This window comes from Palaemon carinicauda, chromosome 20 (assembly GCF_036898095.1).
Source record: "Palaemon carinicauda isolate YSFRI2023 chromosome 20, ASM3689809v2, whole genome shotgun sequence".
NCBI lineage: Eukaryota > Metazoa > Arthropoda > Malacostraca > Decapoda > Palaemonidae > Palaemon > Palaemon carinicauda.
In genome coordinates, this window is record NC_090744.1 from 114,641,934 (window position 1) to 114,661,933 (window position 20,000).

At 47.8% G+C, this 20,000-nt stretch overlaps 1 protein-coding gene across 1 annotated transcript in view; it reads left to right on the plus strand.

The window, feature by feature from the left end:
* The window catches only part of LOC137660087 (golgin subfamily A member 6-like protein 22), a 54,474-nt gene extending 41,548 nt beyond the window's left edge, over window positions 1-12,926 (plus strand). The window contains exon 4 of the mRNA XM_068394806.1: window positions 12,845-12,926. Within this exon, the coding sequence (XP_068250907.1) occupies window positions 12,845-12,926 (82 nt within the window). The remainder of the gene's footprint in view (window positions 1-12,844) is intronic.
* Window positions 12,927-20,000: the final 7,074 nt, after the last annotated feature.

Consider the following 20,000-nt stretch of genomic DNA (forward strand, 5'->3'; position numbering starts at 1 on the left):
AAAAAAGCAGCAGAGAGAAGAAGTCTGACTTGGTCTAGCATGCTTTGTTACCTGATGAAGATTCACTTGTACTGTTTCTTCATCAGGTGGACAAATGCAGAAAGAACAAGTCTGACTTCTTCTCAGCAGCAGCAGCAGCAGCAGCAGCAGAAGAAGAAGAAGAAGAAGGAGGACCAGCAGCAACATTGGTACGAGGAAAAGGACAAGGAGCAGCAGCAGCAGTAACAAAAGCAGCAGAGAGAAGAAGTCTGACTTGGTCTAGCATGCTTTGTTACCTGATGAAGATTCACTTGTACTGTTTCTTCATCAGGTGGACAAATGCAGAAAGAACAAGTCTGACTTCTTCTCAGCAGCAGCAGCAGCATCAGCAGCAGCAGAAGAAGAAGAAGAAGGAGGACCAGCAGCAACATTGGTACGAAGAAAAGGACAAGGAGCAGCAGCAGCAGTAAAAAAAGCAGCAGAGAGAAGAAGTCTGACTTGGTCTAGCATGCTTTGTTACCTGATGAAGATTCACTTGTACTGTTTCTTCATCAGGTGAACAAATGCAGAAAGAACAAGTCTGACTTCTTCTCACCAGCAGCAGCAGCAGAAGAAGAAGAAGAAGAAGAAGAAGAAGAAGGAGGACCAGCAGCAACATTGGTACGAGGAAAAGGACAAGGAGCAGCAGCAGCAGTAACAAAAGCAGCAGAGAGAAGAAGTCTGACTTGGTCTAGCATGCTTTGTTACCTGATGAAGATTCACTTGTACTGTTTCTTCATCAGGTGGACAAATGCAGGAAGAACAAGTCTGACTTCTTCTCAGCAGCAGCAGCAGCAGAAGAAGAAAAAGAAGAAGAAGGAGGACCAGCAGCAACATTGGTAGGAGGAAAAGGACAAGGAGCAGCAGCAGCAGTAACAAAAGCAGCAGAGAGAAGAAGTCTGACTTGGTCTAGCATGCTTTGTTACCTGATGAAGATTCACTTGTACTGTTTCTTCATCAGGTGAACAAATGCAGAAAGAACAAGTCTGACTTCTTCTCAGCAGAAGCAGCAGCAGAAGAAGAAGAAGAAGAAGAAGAAGAAGAAGAAGAAGGAGGACCAGCAGCAACATTGGTACGAGGAAAAGTACAAGGAGCAGCAGCAGCAGTAACAAAAGCAGCAGAGAGAAGAAGTCTGACTTGGTCTAGCATGCTTTGTTACCTGATGAAGATTCACTTGTACTGTTTCTTCATCAGGTGGACAAATGCAGAAAGAATAAGTCTGACATCTTCTCAGCAGCTGCAGCAGCAGCAGAAGAAGAAGAAGAAAAAGAAGAAGAAGAAGAAGAAGAAGGAGGACCAGCAGCAACATTGGTAGGAGGAAAAGGACAAGGAGCAGCAGCAGCAGTAACAAAAGCAGCAGAGAGAAGAAGTCTGACTTGGCCTAGCATGCTTTGTTAGCTGATGAAGATTCACTTGTACTGTTTCTTCATCAGGTGGACAAATGCAGGAAGAACAAGTCTGACTTCTTCTCAGCAGCAGCAGCAGCAGCAGAAGAAGAAGAAGAAGAAGAAGAAGAAGAAGAAGGAGGAGGACCAGCAGCAACATTGGTAGGAGGAAAAGGACAAGGAGCAGCAGCAGCAGTAATAAAAGCAGCAGAGAGAAGAAGTCTGACTTGGTCTAGCATGCTTTGTTACCTGATGAAGATTCACTTGTACTGTTTCTTCATCAGGTGGAAAAATGCAGAAAGAACAAGTCTGACTTCTTCTCAGCAGCAGCAGCAGCAGAAGAAGAAGAAGAAGAAGAAGAAGAAGGAGGACCAGAAGCAACATTGGTAGGAGGAAAAGGACAAGGAGCAGCAGCAGCAGTAATAAAAGCAGCAGAGAGAAGAAGTCTGACTTGGTCTAGCATGTTTTGTTACCTGATGAAGATTCACCTGTACTGTTCCTTCATCAGGTGGACAAATGCAGAAAGAATAAGTCTGACTTCTTCTCAGCAGCAGCAGCAGCAGCAGCAGCAGCAGCAGAAGAAGAAGAAGAAGAAGGAGGACCAGCAGCAACATTGGTACGAGGAAAAGGACAAGGAGCAGCAGCAGCAGTAACAAAAGCAGCAGAGAGAAGAAGTCTGACTTGGTCTAGCATGCTTTGTTACCTGATGAAGATTCACTTGTACTGTTTCTTCATCAGGTGGACAAATGCAGAAAGAACAAGTCTGACTTCTTCTCAGCAGCAGCAGCAGAAGAAGAAGAAGAAGAAGAAGAAGAAAAAGGAGGACCAGCAGCAACATTGGTAGGAGGAAAAGGACAAGGAGCAGCAGCAGCAGTAACAAAAGCAGCAGAGAGAAGAAGTCTGACTTGGACTAGCATGCTTTGTTACCTGATGAGGATTCACCTGTACTGTTTCTTCATCAGGTGGACAAATGTAGAAAGAATAAGTCTGACTTCTTCTCAGCAGCAGCAGCAGCAGCAGCAGAAGAAGAAGAAGAAGAAGAAGACGAAGAAGAAGAAGAAAAAGGAGGACCAGCAGCAACATTGGTAGGAGGAAAAGGACAAGGAGCAGCAGCAGCAGTAACAAAAGCAGCAGAGAGAAGAAGTCTGACTTGGTCTAGCATGCTTTGTTACCTGATGAGGATTCAACTGTACTGTTTCTTCATCAGGTGGACAAATGTAGAAAGAATAAGTCTGACTTCTTCTCAGCAGCAGCAGCAGCAGCAGAAGAAGAAGAAGAAGAAGAAGACGAAGAAGATGAAGAAAAAGGAGGACCAGCAGCAACATTGGTAGGAGGAAAAGGACAAGGAGCAGCAGCGGCAGTAACAAAAGCAGCAGAGAGAAGAAGTCTGACTTGGTCTAGCATGCTTTGTTACCTGATGAAGATTCACTTGTACTGTTTCTTCATCAGGTGGACAATTGCAGAAAGAATAAGTCTGACTTCTTCTCAGCAGCAGCAGCAGCAGAAGAAGAAGAAGAAGAAGAAGAAGAAGAAGAAGAAGAAGAAGAAGAAGAAGAAGGAGGACCAGCAGCAACATTGGTACGAGGAAAAGGACAAGGAGCAGCAGCAGCAGTAACAAAAGCAGCAGAGAGAAGAAGTCTGACTTGGCCTAGCATGCTTTGTTAGCTGATGAAGATTCACTTGTACTGTTTCTTCATCAGGTGGACAAATGCAGGAAGAACAAGTCTGACTTCTTCTCAGCAGCAGCAGCAGCAGAAGAAGAAGAAGAAGAAGAAGAAGAAGAAGAAGGAGGACCAGCAGCAACATTGGTAGGAGGAAAAGGACAAGGAGCAGCAGCAGCAGTAATAAAAGCAGCAGAGAGAAGAAGTCTGACTTGGTCTAGCATGCTTTGTTACCTGATGAAGATTCACCTGTACTGTTTCTTCATCAGGTGGACAAATGCAGAAAGAATAAGTCTGACTTCTTCTCAGCAGCAGCAGCAGCAGCAGCAGCAGCAGAAGAAGAAGAAGAAGAAGAAGAAGAAGAAGAAGAAGGAGGAGGACCAGCAGCAACATTGGTAGGAGGAAAAGGACAAGGAGCAGCAGCAGCAGTAAAAAAAGCAGCAGAGAGAAGAAGTCTGACTTGGTCTAGCATGCTTTGTTACCTGATGAAGATTCACTTGTACTGTTTCTTCATCAGGTGGACAAATGCAGAAAGAACAAGTCTGACTTCTTCTCAGCAGCAGCAGCAGCAGCAGCAGCAGAAGAAGAAGAAGAAGAAGAAAGAGGACCAGCAGCAACATTGGTACGAGGAAAAGGACAAGGAGCAGCAGCAGCAGTAACAAAAGCAGCAGAGAGAAGAAGTCTGACTTGGTCTAGCATGCTTTGTTACCTGATGAAGATTCACTTGTACTGTTTCTTCATCAGGTGGACAAATGCAGAAAGAACAAGACTGACTTCTTCTCAGCAGCAGCAGCAGCAGCAGCAGCAGAAGAAGAAGAAGAAGGAGGACCAGCAGCAACATTGGTACGAAGAAAAGGACAAGGAGCAGCAGCAGCCTTAAAAAAAGCAGCAGAGAGAAGAAGTCTGACTTGGTCTAGCATGCTTTGTTACCTGATGAAGATTCACTTGTACTGTTTCTTCATCAGGTGGACAAATGCAGAAAGAACAAGTCTGACTTCTTCTCAGCAGCAGCAGCAGCAGCAGAAGAAGAAGAAGAAGAAGAAGAAAAAGGAGGACCAGCAGCATCATTGGTAGGAGGAAAAGGACAAGGAGCAGCAGCAGCAGTAACAAAAGCAGCAGAGAGAAGAAGTCTGACTTGGTCTAGCATGCTTTGTTACCTGATGAAGATTCACTTGTACTGTTTCTTCATCAGGTGGACAAATGCAGAAAGAACAAGTCTGACTTCTTCTCAGCAGCAGCAGCAGCAGCAGAAGAAGAAGAAGAAGAAGAAGAAGGAGGAGGACCAGCAGCAACATTGGTAGGAGGAATAGGACAAGGAGCAGCAGCAGCAGTAACAAAAGCAGCAGAGAGAAGAAGTCTGACTTGGTCTAGCATGCTTTGTTACCTGATGAAGATTCACCTGTACTGTTTCTTCATCAGGTGGACAAATGCAGAAAGAATAAGTCTGACTTCTTCTCAGCAGCAGCAGCAGCAGCAGCAGAAGAAGAAAAAAAAGAAGAAGAAGAAGATGAAGAAGGAGGACCAGCAGCAACATTGGTAGGAGGAAAAAGACAAGGAGCAGCAGCAGCAGTAACAAAAGCAGCAGAGAGAAGAAGTCTGACTTGGTCTAGCATGCTTTGTTACCTGATGAAGATTCACTTGTACTGTTTCTTCATCAGGTGGACAAATGCAGAAAGAATAAGTCTGACTTCTTCTCAGCAGCAGCAGCAGCAGCAGAAGAAGAAGAAGAAGAAGAAGAAAAAGGAGGACCAGCAGCAACATTGGTAGGAGGAAAAGGACAAGGAGCAGCAGCAGCAGTAAAAAAAGCTGCAGAGAGAAGAAGTCTGACTTGGTCTAGCATGCTTTGTTACCTGATGAAGATTCACTTGTACTTTTTCTTCATCAGGTGGACAAATGCAGAAAGAACAAGTCTGACTTCTTCTCAGCAGCAGCAGCAGCAGCAGAAGAAGAAGAAGAAGAAGAAAAAGGAGGACCAGCAGCAACATTGGTAGGAGGAAAAGGACAAGGAGCAGCAGCAGCAGTAAAAAAAGCTGCAGAGAGAAGAAGTCTGACTTGGTCTAGCATGCTTTGTTACCTGATGAAGATTCACTTGTACTGTTTCTTCATCAGGTGGACAAATGCAGAAAGAACAAGTCTGACTTCTTCTCAGCAGCAGCAGCAGCAGCAGAAGAAGAAGAAGAAGAAGAAGAAAAAGGAGGACCAGCAGCAACATTGGTACGAGGAAAAGGACAAGGAGCAGCAGCAGCAGTAACGAAAGCAGCAGAGAGAAGAAGTCTGACTTGGTCTAGCATGCTTTGTTACCTGTTGAAGATTCACCTGTACTGTTTCTTCATCAGGTGGACAAATGCAGAAAGAACAAGTCTGACTTCTTCTCTGCAGCAGCAGCAGCAGCAGAAGAAGAAGAAGAAGAAGAAGAAGAAGAAGAAGGAGGACCAGCAGCAACATTGGTAGGAGGAATAGGACAAGGAGCAGCAGCAGCAGAAACAAAAGCAGCAGAGAGAAGAAGTCTGACTTGGTCTAGCATGCTTTGATACCTGATGAAGATTCACTTGTACTGTTTCTTCATCAGGTGGACAAATGCAGAAAGAATAAGTCTGACTTCTTCTCAGCAGCAGCAGCAGCAGCAGCAGCAGCAGCAGCAGCAGCAGAAGAAGAAGAAGAAGAAGAAAAAAAAAAAGAAAAAGAAGAAGAAGGAGGACCAGCAGCAACATTGGTAGAAGGAAGAGGACAAGGAGCAGCAGCAGCAGTAACGAAAGCAGCAGAGAGAAGAAGTCTGACTTGGTCTAGCATGCTTTGTTACCTGATGAAGATTCACTTGTACTGTTTCTTCATCAGGTGGACAAATGCAGAAAGAATAAGTCTGACTTCTTCTCAGCAGCAGCAGCAGCAGCAGAAGAAGAAGAAGAAGAAGAAGAAGAAGGAGGATCAGCAGTAACATTTGTAGAAGGAAAAGGACAAGGAGCAGCAGCAGCAGTAACAAAAGCAGCAGAGAGAAGAAGTCTGACTTGGTCTAGCATGCTTTGTTACCTGATGAAGATTCACTTGTACTGTTTCTTCATCAGGTGGACAAATGCAGAAAGAACAAGTCTGACTTCTTCTCAGCAGCAGCAGCAGCAGCAGCAGAAGAAGAAGAAGAAGAAGAAGAAGAAGAAGAAGGACCATCAGTAACATTTGTAGAAGGAAAAGGACAAGGAGCAGCAGCAGCAGTAACAAAAGCAGCAGAGAGAAGAAGTCTGACTTGGTCTAGCATGCTTTGTTACCTGATGAAGATTCACTTGTACTGTTTCTTCATCAGGTGGACAAATGCAGAAAGAATAAGTCTGACTTCTTCTCAGCAGCAGCAGCAGCAGCAGAAGAAGAAGAAAGAAGAAGAAGAAGAAGAAGGAGGAGGACCAGCAGCAACATTGGTAGGAGGAAAAGGACAAGGAGCAGCAGCAGCAGTAACAAAAGCAGAAGAGAGAAGAAGTCTGACTTGGTCTAGCATGCTTTGTTACCTGATGAAGATTCACTTGTACTGTTTCTTCATCAGGTGGACAAATGCAGAAAGAACAAGTCTGACTTCTTCTCAGCAGCAGCAGCAGAAGAAGAAGAAGAAGAAGAAGAAGAAGGAGGAGGACCAGCAGCAACAGTGGTAGGAGGAAAAGGACAAGGAGCAGCAGCAGCAGTAACAAAAGCAGCAAAGAAAAGAAGTCTGACTTGTTCTAGCATGCTTTGTTACCTGATGAAGATTCACTTGTACTGTTTCTTCATCAGGTGGACAAATGCAGAAAGAACAAGTCTGACTTCTTCTTAACAGCAGCAGCAGCAGAAGAAGAAGAAGAAGAAGAAGAAGGAGGACAAGGAGCAACATTGGTAGGAGGAAAAGGACAAGGAGCAGCAGCAGCAGTAACAAAAGCAGCAGAGAGAAGAAGTCTGACTTGGTCTAGCATGCTTTGTTACCTGATGAAGATTCACCTGTACTGTTTCTTCATCAGGTGGACAAATGCAGAAAGAATAAGTCTGACTTCTCAGCAGCAGCAGTAGCAGCAGCAGCAGCAGCAGTAGAAGAAGAAGAAAAAGAAGAAAAAGGAGGAGGAGGACCAGCAGCAACATTGGTAGGAGGAAAAGGACAAGGAGCAGCAGCAGCAGTAACAAAAGCAGCAGAGAGAAGAAGTCTGACTTGGTCTACCATGCTTTGTTACCTGATGAAGATTCACTTGTACTGTTTCTTCAGCAAGTGGACAAATGCAGAAAGAACAAGTCTGACTTCATCTCAGCAGCAGCAGCAGCAGCAGCAGCAGCAGAAGAAGAAGAAGAAGAAGAAGAAGAAGAAAAAGGAGGAGGACCAGCAGCAACATTGGTTGGAGGAAAAGGACAAGGAGCAGCAGCAGCAGTAACAAATGCAGCAGAGAGAAGAAGTCTGACTTGGTCTAGCATGCTTTGTTACCTGATGAAGATTCACTTGTACTGTTTCTTCATCAGGTGGACAAATGCAGAAAGAACAATTCTGACTACTTCTCAGCAGCAGCAGCAGCAGCAGCAGAAGAAGAAGAAGAAGAAGAAGAAGGAGGACCAGCAGCAACATTGGTAGGAGGAAAAGGACAAGGAGCAGCAGCAGCAGTAAAAAAATCAGCAGAGAGAAGAAGTCTGACTTGGTCTACCATGCTTTGTTACCTGATGAAGATTCACCTGTACTGTTTCTTCATCAGGTGGACAAATGCAGAAAGAATAAGTCTGACTTCTTCTCCTCAGCAGCATCAGCAGCAGAAGAAGAAGAAGAAGAAGGACCAGCAGCAACATTGGTAGGAGGAAAAGGCCAGGGAGCAGCAGCACCAGAAACAAAAGCAGCAGAGAGAAGAAGTCTGACTTGGTCTAGCATGCTTTGTTACCTGATGAAGATTCACTTGTACTGTTTCTTCATCGGGTGGAAAAATGCAGAAAGAACAAGTCAGACTTCTTCTCAGCAGCAGCAGCAGCAGCAGCAGAAGAAGAAGAAGAAGAAGAAGAAGAAGAAGAAGAAGAAGAAGAACCAGCAGCAACATTGGTAGGATGAAAAGGACAAGGAGAAGCAGCAGCAGTAACAAAAGCAGCAGAGAGAAGAAATCTGACTTGGTCTAGCATGCTTTGTTACCTGATGAAGATTCACCTGTACTGTTTCCTCATCAGGTGGACAAATGCAGAAAGAATAAGTCTGACTTCTTCTCAGCAGCAGCAGCAGCAGCAGCAGCAGCAGCAGAAGAAGAAGAAGAAGAAGAAGAAGAAGGAGGAGGAGGACCAGCAGCAACATTTGTAGAAGGAAAAGGACAAGGAGCAGCAGCACCAGAAACAAAAGCAGCAGAGAGAAGAAGTCTGACTTGGTCTAGCATGCTTTGTTACCTGATGAAGATTCACTTGTACTGTTTCTTCAGCAAGTGGACAAATGCAGAAAGAACAAGTCTGACTTCTTCTCAGCAGCAGCAGCAGCAGCAGCAGCAGCAGCAGCAGCAGCAGCAGCAGAAGAAGAAGAAGAAGAAGAAGAAGAAGAAGAAAAAGGAGGAGGACCAGCAGCAACATTGGTTGGAGGAAAAGGACAAGGAGCAGCAGCAGCAGTAACAAAAGCAGCAGAGAGAAGAAGTCTGACTTGGTCTAGCATGCTTTGTTACCTGATGAAGATTCACTTGTACTGTTTCTTCATCGGGTGGAAAAATGCAGAAAGAACAAGTCAGACTTCTTCTCAGCAGCAGCAGCAGCAGCAGCAGCAGCAGAAGAAGAAGAAGAAGAAGAAGAAGAAGAAGAAGGAGGAGGACCAGCAGCAACATTGGTAGGATGAAAAGGACAAGGAGAAGCAGCAGCAGTAACAAAAGCAGCAGAGAGAAGAAATCTGACTTGGTCTAGCATGCTTTGTTACCTGATGAAGATTCACTTGTACTGTTTCTTCATCGGGTGGAAAAATGCAGAAAGAACAAGTCAGACTTCTTCTCAGCAGCAGCAGCAGCAGCAGCAGCAGCAGCAGAAGAAGAAGAAGAAGAAGAAGAAGAAGAAGGAGGAGGACCAGCAGCAACATTGGTAGGATGAAAAGGACAAGGAGAAGCAGCAGCAGTAACAAAAGCAGCAGAGAGAAGAAATCTGACTTGGTCTAGCATGCTTTGTTACCTGATGAAGATTCACTTGTACTGTTTCTTCATCGGGTGGACAAATGCAGAAAGAACAAGTCTGACTTCTTCTCAGCAGCAGCAGAAGAAGAAGAAGAAGAAGAAGAAGAAAAAGGAGGACCAGCAGCAACATTGGTAGGAGGAAAAGGACAAGGAGCAGCAGCAGCAGTAACAAAAGCAGCAGAGAGAAGAAGTCTGACTTGGTCTAGCATGCTTTGTTACCTGATGAAGATTCACCTGTACTGTTTCTTCATCAGGTGGACAAATGCAGAAAGAACAAGTCTGACTTCTTCTCAGCAGCAGCAGAAGAAGAAGAAGAAGAAGAAGAAGAAAAAGGAGGACCAGCAGCAACATTGGTAGGAGGAAAAGGACAAGGAGCAGCAGCAGCAGTAACAAAAGCAGCAGAGAGAAGAAGTCTGACTTGGTCTAGCATGCTTTGTTACCTGATGAAGATTCACTTGTACTGTTTCTTCATCAGGTGGACAAATGCAGAAAGAACAAGTCTGACTTCTTCTCAGCAGCAGCAGCAGAAGAAAAAGAAGAAGAAGAAGAAGAAAAAGGAGGACCAGCAGCAACATTGGTAGGAGGAAAAGGACAAGGAGCAGCAGCAGCAGTAACAAAAGCAGCAGAGAGAAGAAGTCTGACTTGGTCTAGCATGCTTTGTTACCTGATGAAGATTCACCTGTACTGTTTCTTCATCAGGTGGACAAATGCAGAAAGAACAAGTCTGACTTCTTCTCAGCAGCAGCAGAAGAAGAAGAAGAAGAAGAAGAAGAAAAAGGAGGACCAGCAGCAACATTGGTAGGAGGAAAAGGACAAGGAGCAGCAGCAGCAGTAACAAAAGCAGCAGAGAGAAGAAATCTGACTTGGTCTAGCATGCTTTGTTACCTGATGAAGATTCACCTGTACTGTTTCTTCATCAGGTGGACAAATGTAGAAAGAATAAGTCTGACTTCTTCTCAGCAGCAGCAGCAGCAGCAGCAGAAGAAGAAGAAGAAGAAGACGAAGATGAAGAAAAAGGAGGACCAGCAGCAACATTGGTAGGAGGAAAAGGACAAGGAGCAGCAGCAGCAGTAACAAAAGCAGCAGAGAGAAGAAGTCTGACTTGGTCTAGCATGCTTTGTTACCTGATGAGGATTCACCTGTACTGTTTCTTCATCAGGTGGACAAATGTAGAAAGAATAAGTCTGACTTCTTCTCAGCAGCAGCAGCAGCAGCAGCAGCAGAAGAAGAAGAAGAAGAAGAAGAAGAAGAAGAAGAAGAAGAAGAACCAGCAGCAACATTGGTAGGATGAAAAGGACAAGGAGAAGCAGCAGCAGTAACAAAAGCAGCAGAGAGAAGAAATCTGACTTGGTCTAGCATGCTTTGTTACCTGATGAAGATTCACTTGTACTGTTTCTTCATCGGGTGGAAAAATGCAGAAAGAACAAGTCAGACTTCTTCTCAGCAGCAGCAGCAGCAGCAGCAGAAGAAGAAGAAGAAGAAGAAGAAGAAGAAGAAGAAGAAGAACCAGCAGCAACATTGGTAGGATGAAAAGGACAAGGAGAAGCAGCAGCAGTAACAAAAGCAGCAGAGAGAAGAAATCTGACTTGGTCTAGCATGCTTTGTTACCTGATGAAGATTCACTTGTACTGTTTCTTCATCGGGTGGAAAAATGCAGAAAGAACAAGTCAGACTTCTTCTCAGCAGCAGCAGCAGCAGCAGCAGAAGAAGAAGAAGAAGAAGAAGAAGAAGAAGAAGAAGAAGAAGAACCAGCAGCAACATTGGTAGGATGAAAAGGACAAGGAGAAGCAGCAGCAGTAACAAAAGCAGCAGAGAGAAGAAATCTGACTTGGTCTAGCATGCTTTGTTACCTGATGAAGATTCACTTGTACTGTTTCTTCATCGGGTGGACAAATGCAGAAAGAACAAGTCTGACTTCTTCTCAGCAGCAGCAGAAGAAGAAGAAGAAGAAGAAGAAGAAAAAGGAGGACCAGCAGCAACATTGGTAGGAGGAAAAGGACAAGGAGCAGCAGCAGCAGTAACAAAAGCAGCAGAGAGAAGAAGTCTGACTTGGTCTAGCATGCTTTGTTACCTGATGAAGATTCACCTGTACTGTTTCTTCATCAGGTGGACAAATGCAGAAAGAACAAGTCTGACTTCTTCTCAGCAGCAGCAGAAGAAGAAGAAGAAGAAGAAGAAGAAAAAGGAGGACCAGCAGCAACATTGGTAGGAGGAAAAGGACAAGGAGCAGCAGCAGCAGTAACAAAAGCAGCAGAGAGAAGAAGTCTGACTTGGTCTAGCATGCTTTGTTACCTGATGAAGATTCACCTGTACTGTTTCTTCATCAGGTGGACAAATGCAGAAAGAACAAGTCTGACTTCTTCTCAGCAGCAGCAGAAGAAGAAGAAGAAGAAGAAGAAGAAAAAGGAGGACCAGCAGCAACATTGGTAGGAGGAAAAGGACAAGGAGCAGCAGCAGCAGTAACAAAAGCAGCAGAGAGAAGAAATCTGACTTGGTCTAGCATGCTTTGTTACCTGATGAAGATTCACTTGTACTGTTTCTTCATCGGGTGGACAAATGCAGAAAGAACAAGTCTGACTTCTTCTCAGCAGCAGCAGAAGAAGAAGAAGAAGAAGAAGAAGAAAAAGGAGGACCAGCAGCAACATTGGTAGGAGGAAAAGGACAAGGAGCAGCAGCAGCAGTAACAAAAGCAGCAGAGAGAAGAAGTCTGACTTGGTCTAGCATGCTTTGTTACCTGATGAAGATTCACTTGTACTGTTTCTTCATCAGGTGGACAAATGCAGAAAGAACAAGTCTGACTTCTTCTCACCAGCAGCAGCAGCAGCAGTAGCAGCAGAAGAAGAAGAAGAAGAAAAAGAAGAAGAAGAAGGACCAGCAGCAACATTGGTAGGAGGAAAAGGACAAGGAGCAGCAGCAGCAGTAACAAAAGCAGCAGAGAGAAGAAGTCTGACTTGGTCTAGCATGCTTTGTTACCTGATGAAGATTCACCTGTACTGTTTCTTCATCAGGTGGACAAATGCAGAAAGAACAAGTCTGACTTTTCAGCAGCAGCAGCAGCAGCAGCAGCAGCAGAAGAAGAAGAAGAAGAAGAAGGAGGACCAGCAGCAACATTGGTAGGAGGAAAAAGGACAAGGAGCAGCAGCAGCAGTAACAAAAGCAGCAGAGAGAAGAAGTCTGACTTGGTCTAGCATGCTTTGTTACCTGATGAAGATTCACCTGTACTGTTTCTTAATCAGGTGGACAAATGCAGGAAGAATAAGTCTGACTTCTTCTCAGCAGCAGCAGCAGCAGCAGCAGCAGCAGAAGAAGAAGAAGAAGAAGAAGGAGGACCAGCAGTAACATTGGTAGGAGGAAAAGGACAAGGAGCAGCAGCAGCAGTAACAAAAGCAGCAGAGAGAAGAAGTCTGACTTGGTCTAGCATGCTTTGTTACTTGATGAAGATTCACTTGTACTGTTTCTTCTTCAGGTGGACAAATGCAGAAAGAACAAGTCTGACTTCTTCTCAGCAGCAGCAGCGGCAGAAGAAGGAGGATGAGCAGCAACATTAGTAGGAGGAAAAGGACAAGGAGCAGCAGCAGTAACAAAAGCAGCAGAGGGAAGAAGTCTAGACTTGGTCTAGCATGCTTTGTTACTTGATGAAGATTAACTTGTACTGTTTCTTCTTCAGGTGGACAAATGCAGAAAGAACAAGTCTGACTTCTTCTCAGCAGCAGCAGCGGCAGAAGAAGGAGGATGAGCAGCAACATTAGTAGGAGGAAAAGGACAAGGAGCAGCAGCAGTAACAAAAGCAGCAGAGGGAAGAAGTCTAGACTTGGTCTAGCATGCTTTGTTACTTGATGAATATTAACTTGTACTGTTTCTTCTTCAGGTGGACAAATGCAGAAAGAACAAGTCTGACTTCTTCTCAGCAGCAGCAGCAGAGAGAAGAAGTCTGACTTGGTCTAGCATGCTTTGTTACTTGATGAAGATTCACTTGTACTGTTTCTTCTTCAGGTGGACAAATGCAGAAAGAACAAGTCTGACTTCTTCTCAGCAGCAGCAGCAGGGAGAAGAAGTCTGACTTGGTCTAGCATGCTTTGTTACCTAATGGAGATTCACTTGTACTGTTTCTTCATCAGGTGGACAAATGCAGAAAGAACAAGTCTGACTTCTTCTCAGCAGCAGCAGCAGCAACAGCAGAAGAAGAAGAAGGAGGACGAGCAGCAACATTTGTTTAAGGAAAAGGAGGAGGAGTAGCAGCAGTAACAAAAGCAGCTGAGGGAAGAAGTCTGACTTGGTTTAGCATGCTTTGTTACCTGATGGAGATTCACTTGTACTGTTTCTTCATCAGGTGGACAAATGCAGAAAGAACAAGTTTGACTTCTTCTTCTCAGCAGCAGCAGCAGCAGCAGCAGCAGCAACAGAAGAAGAGGAAGAAGAAGAAGGAGGACCAGCAGCAACATTGGTAGGAGGAAAAGGACCAGGAGGAGCAGCAGCAGCAGCAGTAACAAAAGCAGTAGAGGGAAGAAGTCTAGACTTGGTCTAGCATGCTTTGTTACCTGATGAAGATTCCCTTGTACTGTTTCTTCATCAGGTGGACAAATGCAGAAAGAACAAGTCTGACTTTTTCTTCTCAGCAGCAGCAGCAGCAGCATTAACAAAAGCAGCAGAGGGAAGAAGTCTGACTTGGTCTAGCATGCTTTGTTACCTGATGAAGATTCACTTGTACTGTTTCTTCATCAGGTGGACAAATGCAGAAAGAACAAGTCTGACTTCTTCTCAGCAACAGCAGCAGCAGAAGAAGAAGAAGGATGACGAGCAGCAACATTAGTAGGAGGAAAAGGACAAGGAGCAGCAGCAGCAGTAACAAAAGCAGCAGAGAGAAGAAGTCTGACTTGGTCTAGCATGCTTTGTTACCTGATGAAGATTCACTTGTACTGTTTCTTCTTCAAGTGGACAAATGCAGAAAGAACAAGTCTGACTTCTCAGCAGCAGCAGCAGTAGCAGAAGAAGAAGGAGGACGAGCAGCAACATTAGTAGGAGGAAAAGGACAAGGAGCAGCAGCAGTAACAAAAGCAGCAGAGGGAAGAAGTCTAGACTTGGTCTGGCATGCTTTGTTACCTGATGAAGATTCACTTTTACTGTACCTAGTCGGACACCCCATTCCCAGGTCACAACACCTAGTCGGACACCACCTTCCCAGGTCACAACACCTAGTCGGACACCTTCTTCCCAGGTCACAACCGCTAGTCGGACACCCCCTTCCCAGGTCACAACTGCTAGTCGGACTCCCCCTTTCCAGGTCACATCTGCTAGTCGGACACTCCCTTCCCAGATCACAACTGCTAGTCGGACACCCCCTTCCCAGGTCACAACCGCTAGTCGGACACCCCCTTCCCAGGTCACAACCGCTAGTCGGACACCCCCTTCCCAGGTCACAACCGCTAGTCGGACACCCCCTTCCCAGGTCACAACTGCTAGTCGGACATCCCCTTCCCAGGTCACAACCGCTAGTCGGACACCCCCTTCCCAGGTCACAACTGCTAGTCGGACACCCCCTTTCCAGGTCACAACTGCTAGTCGGACACCCCCTTTCCAGGTCACAACTGCTAGTCGGACACCCCCTTCCCAGGTCACAACTGCTAGTCGGACACCCCCTTCCCAGGTCACAACCGCTAGTCGGACACCCCCTTCCCAGGTCACAACTGCTAGTCGGACACCCCCTTTCCAGGTCACAACTGCTAGTCGGACACCCCCTTCCCAGGTCACAACTGCTAGTCGGACACCCCCTTCCCAGGTCACAACCGCTAGTCGGACACCCCCTTCCCAGGTCACAACCGCTAGTCGGACACCCCCTTCCCAGGTCACAACTGCTAGTCGGACACCCCCTTTCCAGGTCACAACTGCTAGTCGGACACCCCCTTCCCAGGTCACAACCGCTAGTCGGACACCCCCTTCCCAGGTCACAACTGCTAGTCGGACACCCCCTTCCCAGGTCACAACCGCTAGTAGGACACCCCCTTCCCAGGTCACAACTGCTAGTCGGACACCCCCTTTCCAGGTCACAACTGCTAGTCGGACACCCCCTTCCCAGGTCACAACCGCTAGTCGGACACCCCCTTCCCAGGTCACAACCGCTAGTCGGACACCCCCTTCCCAGATCACAACTGCTAGTCGGACACCCCCTTCCCAGGTCACAACCGCTAGTCGGACACCCCCTTCCCAGGTCACAACTGCTAGTCGGACACCCCCTTTCCAGGTCACAACCGCTAGTCGGACACCCCCTTTCCAGTTCACAACTGCTAGTCGGACACCCCCTTCCCAGGTCACAACCGCTAGTCGGACACCCCCTTTCCAGGTCACAACTGCTAGTCGGACACCCCCTTCCCAGGTCACAACATCTAGTCGGACACCTTCTTCCCAGGTCACAACCGCTAGTCGGACACCCCCTTCCCAGGTCACAATCGCTAGTCGGACACCCCATTCCCAGGTCACAATCGCTAGTCGGACACCCCATTCCCAGGTCACAACCGCTAGTCGGACACCCCCTTCCCAGATCACAACTGCTAGTCGGACACCCCCTTCCCAGGTCACAACCGCTAGTCGGACACCCCCTTCCCAGGTCACAATCGCTAGTCGGACACCCCATTCCCAGGTCACAACCGCTAGTCGGACACCCCATTCCCAGGTCACAACCGCTAGTCGGACACCCCATTCCCAGGTCACAATCGCTAGTCGGACACCCCATTCCCAGGTCACAACCGCTAGTCGGACACCCCCTTCCCAGATCACAACTGCTAGTCGGACACCCCCTTCCCAGGTCACAACCGCTAGTCGGACACCCCATTCCCAGGTCACAACTGCTAGTCGGACACCCCCTTTCCAGGTCACAACTGCTAGTCGGACACCCCCTTTCCAGTTCACAACTGCTAGTCGGACACCCCCTTCCCAGGTCACAAACGCTAGTCGGACACCCCATTCCCAGGTCACAACCGCTAGTCGGACACCCCATTCCCAGGTCACAACCGCTAGTCGGACACCCCATTCCCAGGTCACAATCGCTAGTCGGACACCCCATTCCCAGGTCACAACCGCTAGTCGGACACCCCCTTCCCAGATCACAACTGCTAGTCGGACACCCCCTTCCCAGGTCACAACCGCTAGTCGGACACCCCCTTCCCAGATCACAACTGCTAGTCGGACACCCCCTTTCCAGGTCACAACTGCTAGTCGGACACCCCCTTCCCAGATCACAACTGCTAGTCGGACACCCCCTTCCCAGGTCACAACCGCTAGTCGGACACCCCCTTCCCAGGTCACAACCGCTAGTCGGACACCCCCTTCCCAGATCACAACTGCTAGTCGGACACCCCCTTCCCAGGTCACAACCGCTAGTCGGACACCCCCTTCCCAGGTCACAACTGCTAGTCGGACACCCCCTTCCCAGGTCACAACCGCTAGTCGGACACCCCCTTCCCAGGTCACAACCGCTAGTCGGACACCCCCTTCCCAGATCACAACTGCTAGTCGGACACCCCCTTCCCAGGTCACAACCGCTAGTCGGACACCCCCTTCCCAGGTCACAACTGCTAGTCGGACACCCCCTTCCCAGGTCACAACCGCTAGTCGGACACCCCCTTCCCAGGTCACAACCGCTAGTCGGACACCCCCTTCCCAGATCACAACTGCTAGTCGGACACCCCCTTCCCAGGTCACAACCGCTAGTCGGACACCCCCTTCCCAGGTCACAACCGCTAGTCGGACACCCCCTTCCCAGATCACAACTGCTAGTCGGACACCCCCTTCCCAGGTCACAACCGCTAGTCGGACACCCCCTTCCCAGGTCACAACTGCTAGTCGGACACCCCCTTCCCAGGTCACAACTGCTAGTCGGACACCCCCTTCCCAGATCACAACCGCTAGTCGGACACCCCATTCCCAGGTCACAACCGCTAGTCGGACACCCCCTTCCCAGATCACAACTGCTAGTCGGACACCCCCTTCCCAGGTCACAACCGCTAGTCGGACACCCCATTCCCAGGTCACAACCGCTAGTCGGACACCCCCTTCCCAGATCACAACTGCTAGTCGGACACCCCCTTCCCAGGTCACAACCGCTAGTCGGACACCCCCTTCCCAGATCACAACTGCTAGTCGGACACCCCCTTTCCAGGTCACAACTGCTAGTCGGACACCCCCTTCCCAGATCACAACTGCTAGTCGGACACCCCCTTCCCAGGTCACAACCGCTAGTCGGACACCCCCTTCCCAGGTCACAACCGCTAGTCGGACACCCCCTTCCCAGATCACAACTGCTAGTCGGACACCCCCTTCCCAGGTCACAACCGCTAGTCGGACACCCCCTTCCCAGGTCACAACTGCTAGTCGGACACCCCCTTCCCAGGTCACAACCGCTAGTCGGACACCCCCTTCCCAGGTCACAACCGCTAGTCGGACACCCCCTTCCCAGATCACAACTGCTAGTCGGACACCCCCTTCCCAGGTCACAACCGCTAGTCGGACACCCCATTCCCAGGTCACAACCGCTAGTCGGACACCCCCTTCCCAGATCACAACCGCTAGTCGGACACCCCCTTCCCAGGTCACAACCGCTAGTCGGACACCCCCTTCCCAGATCACAACTGCTAGTCGGACACCCCCTTTCCAGGTCACAACTGCTAGTCGGACACCCCCTTCCCAGATCACAACTGCTAGTCGGACACCCCCTTCCCAGGTCACAACCGCTAGTCGGACACCCCCTTCCCAGGTCACAACCGCTAGTCGGACACCCCCTTCCCAGATCACAACTGCTAGTCGGACACCCCCTTCCCAGGTCACAACCGCTAGTCGGACACCCCCTTCCCAGGTCACAACTGCTAGTCGGACACCCCCTTCCCAGGTCACAACCGCTAGTCGGACACCCCCTTCCCAGGTCACAACCGCTAGTCGGACACCCCCTTCCCAGATCACAACTGCTAGTCGGACACCCCCTTCCCAGGTCACAACCGCTAGTCGGACACCCCCTTCCCAGGTCACAACCGCTAGTCGGACACCCCCTTCCCAGATCACAACTGCTAGTCGGACACCCCCTTCCCAGGTCACAACCGCTAGTCGGACACCCCCTTCCCAGGTCACAACTGCTAGTCGGACACCCCCTTCCCAGATCACAACTGCTAGTCGGACACCCCCTTCCCAGGTCACAACCGCTAGTCGGACACCCCCTTCCCAGGTCACAACCGCTAGTCGGACACCCCCTTCCCAGATCACAACTGCTAGTCGGACACCCCCTTCCCAGGTCACAACCGCTAGTCGGACACCCCCTTCCCAGATCACAACTGCTAGTCGGACACCCCCTTCCCAGGTCACAACCGCTAGTCGGACACCCCCTTCCCAGGTCACAACCGCTAGTCGGACACCCCCTTCCCAGGTCACAACCGCTAGTCGGACACCCCCTTCCCAGATCACAACTGCTAGTCGGACACCCCCTTCCCAGGTCACAACCGCTAGTCGGACACCCCCTTCCCAGGTCACAACTGCTAGTCGGACACCCCCTTCCCAGATCACAACTGCTAGTCGGACACCCCCTTCCCAGGTCACAAAATAAAAGTAAATCACTAATAATTCCTCACATTATGATAAAGTAAATCACAAATAAATCCTTACCTTATGATTGACTTTTTTCTCGTCTTGGCAATCTTCAAAGAAGCTTTACAATAGAGAATGTGCTGGCCTTCCCTAAAAACTAAGTCAGAATCGGACCTTTGAGGTATTTCGCTGTTATTTTTCAATTTCACACGAGTTACAAGAGCCTTATACTGCCGACATAAACGAAATTACGCTAAATTTTGAAATAGATTGATGTGCTTCCCTTAAATTCCGTCTTGGAGACGTCTTTACGTCATGGTGGTTCATTTGAAACTGAAGGGGAAGGGGATAAAAAAAAAAAAGGCTGTTCAGGTTCAGGTTCAGGTTCTGGGGTGAGGCATATAGCCTTTACAACGGCGCCATTGTAGAACAACATCCGGGAAACTTATAACCACCTGACAAATACGTCATTGTAAACAATGGACTTAGGAGTGAAAAACATACTTCACATTTTAATTTATAATGCCCCAGTCCCAATTAAACATATCGAGAAAAATACCAAACTAGCCAGCAATATTCCATTTCGGGTCTTTTCGGTTTGAGTGCCTATCGAATTTTAATGTTTTTTTTTATTCCAATGTATGTATTTTGATGTGGAAAACCCAAAAATGATAACCATTTTGTGGAGAAATTATTTATTGATGGATGTGATAGGTAGTGGCTGTAAGGGGGGGGGTCGCAGGGGCTAGGCCTAGGTAGGGGTACAGGGCCCTAGGTTAGGTGGTTGTATTAGGTTCGGTAGTGTCCCGAAAATCACTGTGGCCTTAAGGGGGGGTCGCAGGGGGGGCGGAGCCCCCCCCCCCCCTCCGGTAGGCCTAGGTAGGGATACAGGGCCCCTATGCTAGGTTAGGTGGGTTTTCTTAGGTTCAGTAGTGCCCTGAAAATCAAGAAAGCGCACAGAGAAATCGCAGCATTTCAGTAAGATATTGATTGATATAAGCCAATTTGAGTGTTAATAAATAATTTCTCCACAAAATGGTTATCATTTTAGGGTTTTCCACATCAAAATACATACTTTGGAATAAAATAAAACATTTAAATTCGATAGGCACTCAAACCGAAAAGATCCTCCATTTCTTATAACGAATTCCAATTTCGCTATAAATTAGAGTATCATATTTACCTACAACAGTAATATATAAATCTCAAGTACACAAGTACTTGATCCGTTTGCCATATTGATATATTAAATAAATCAA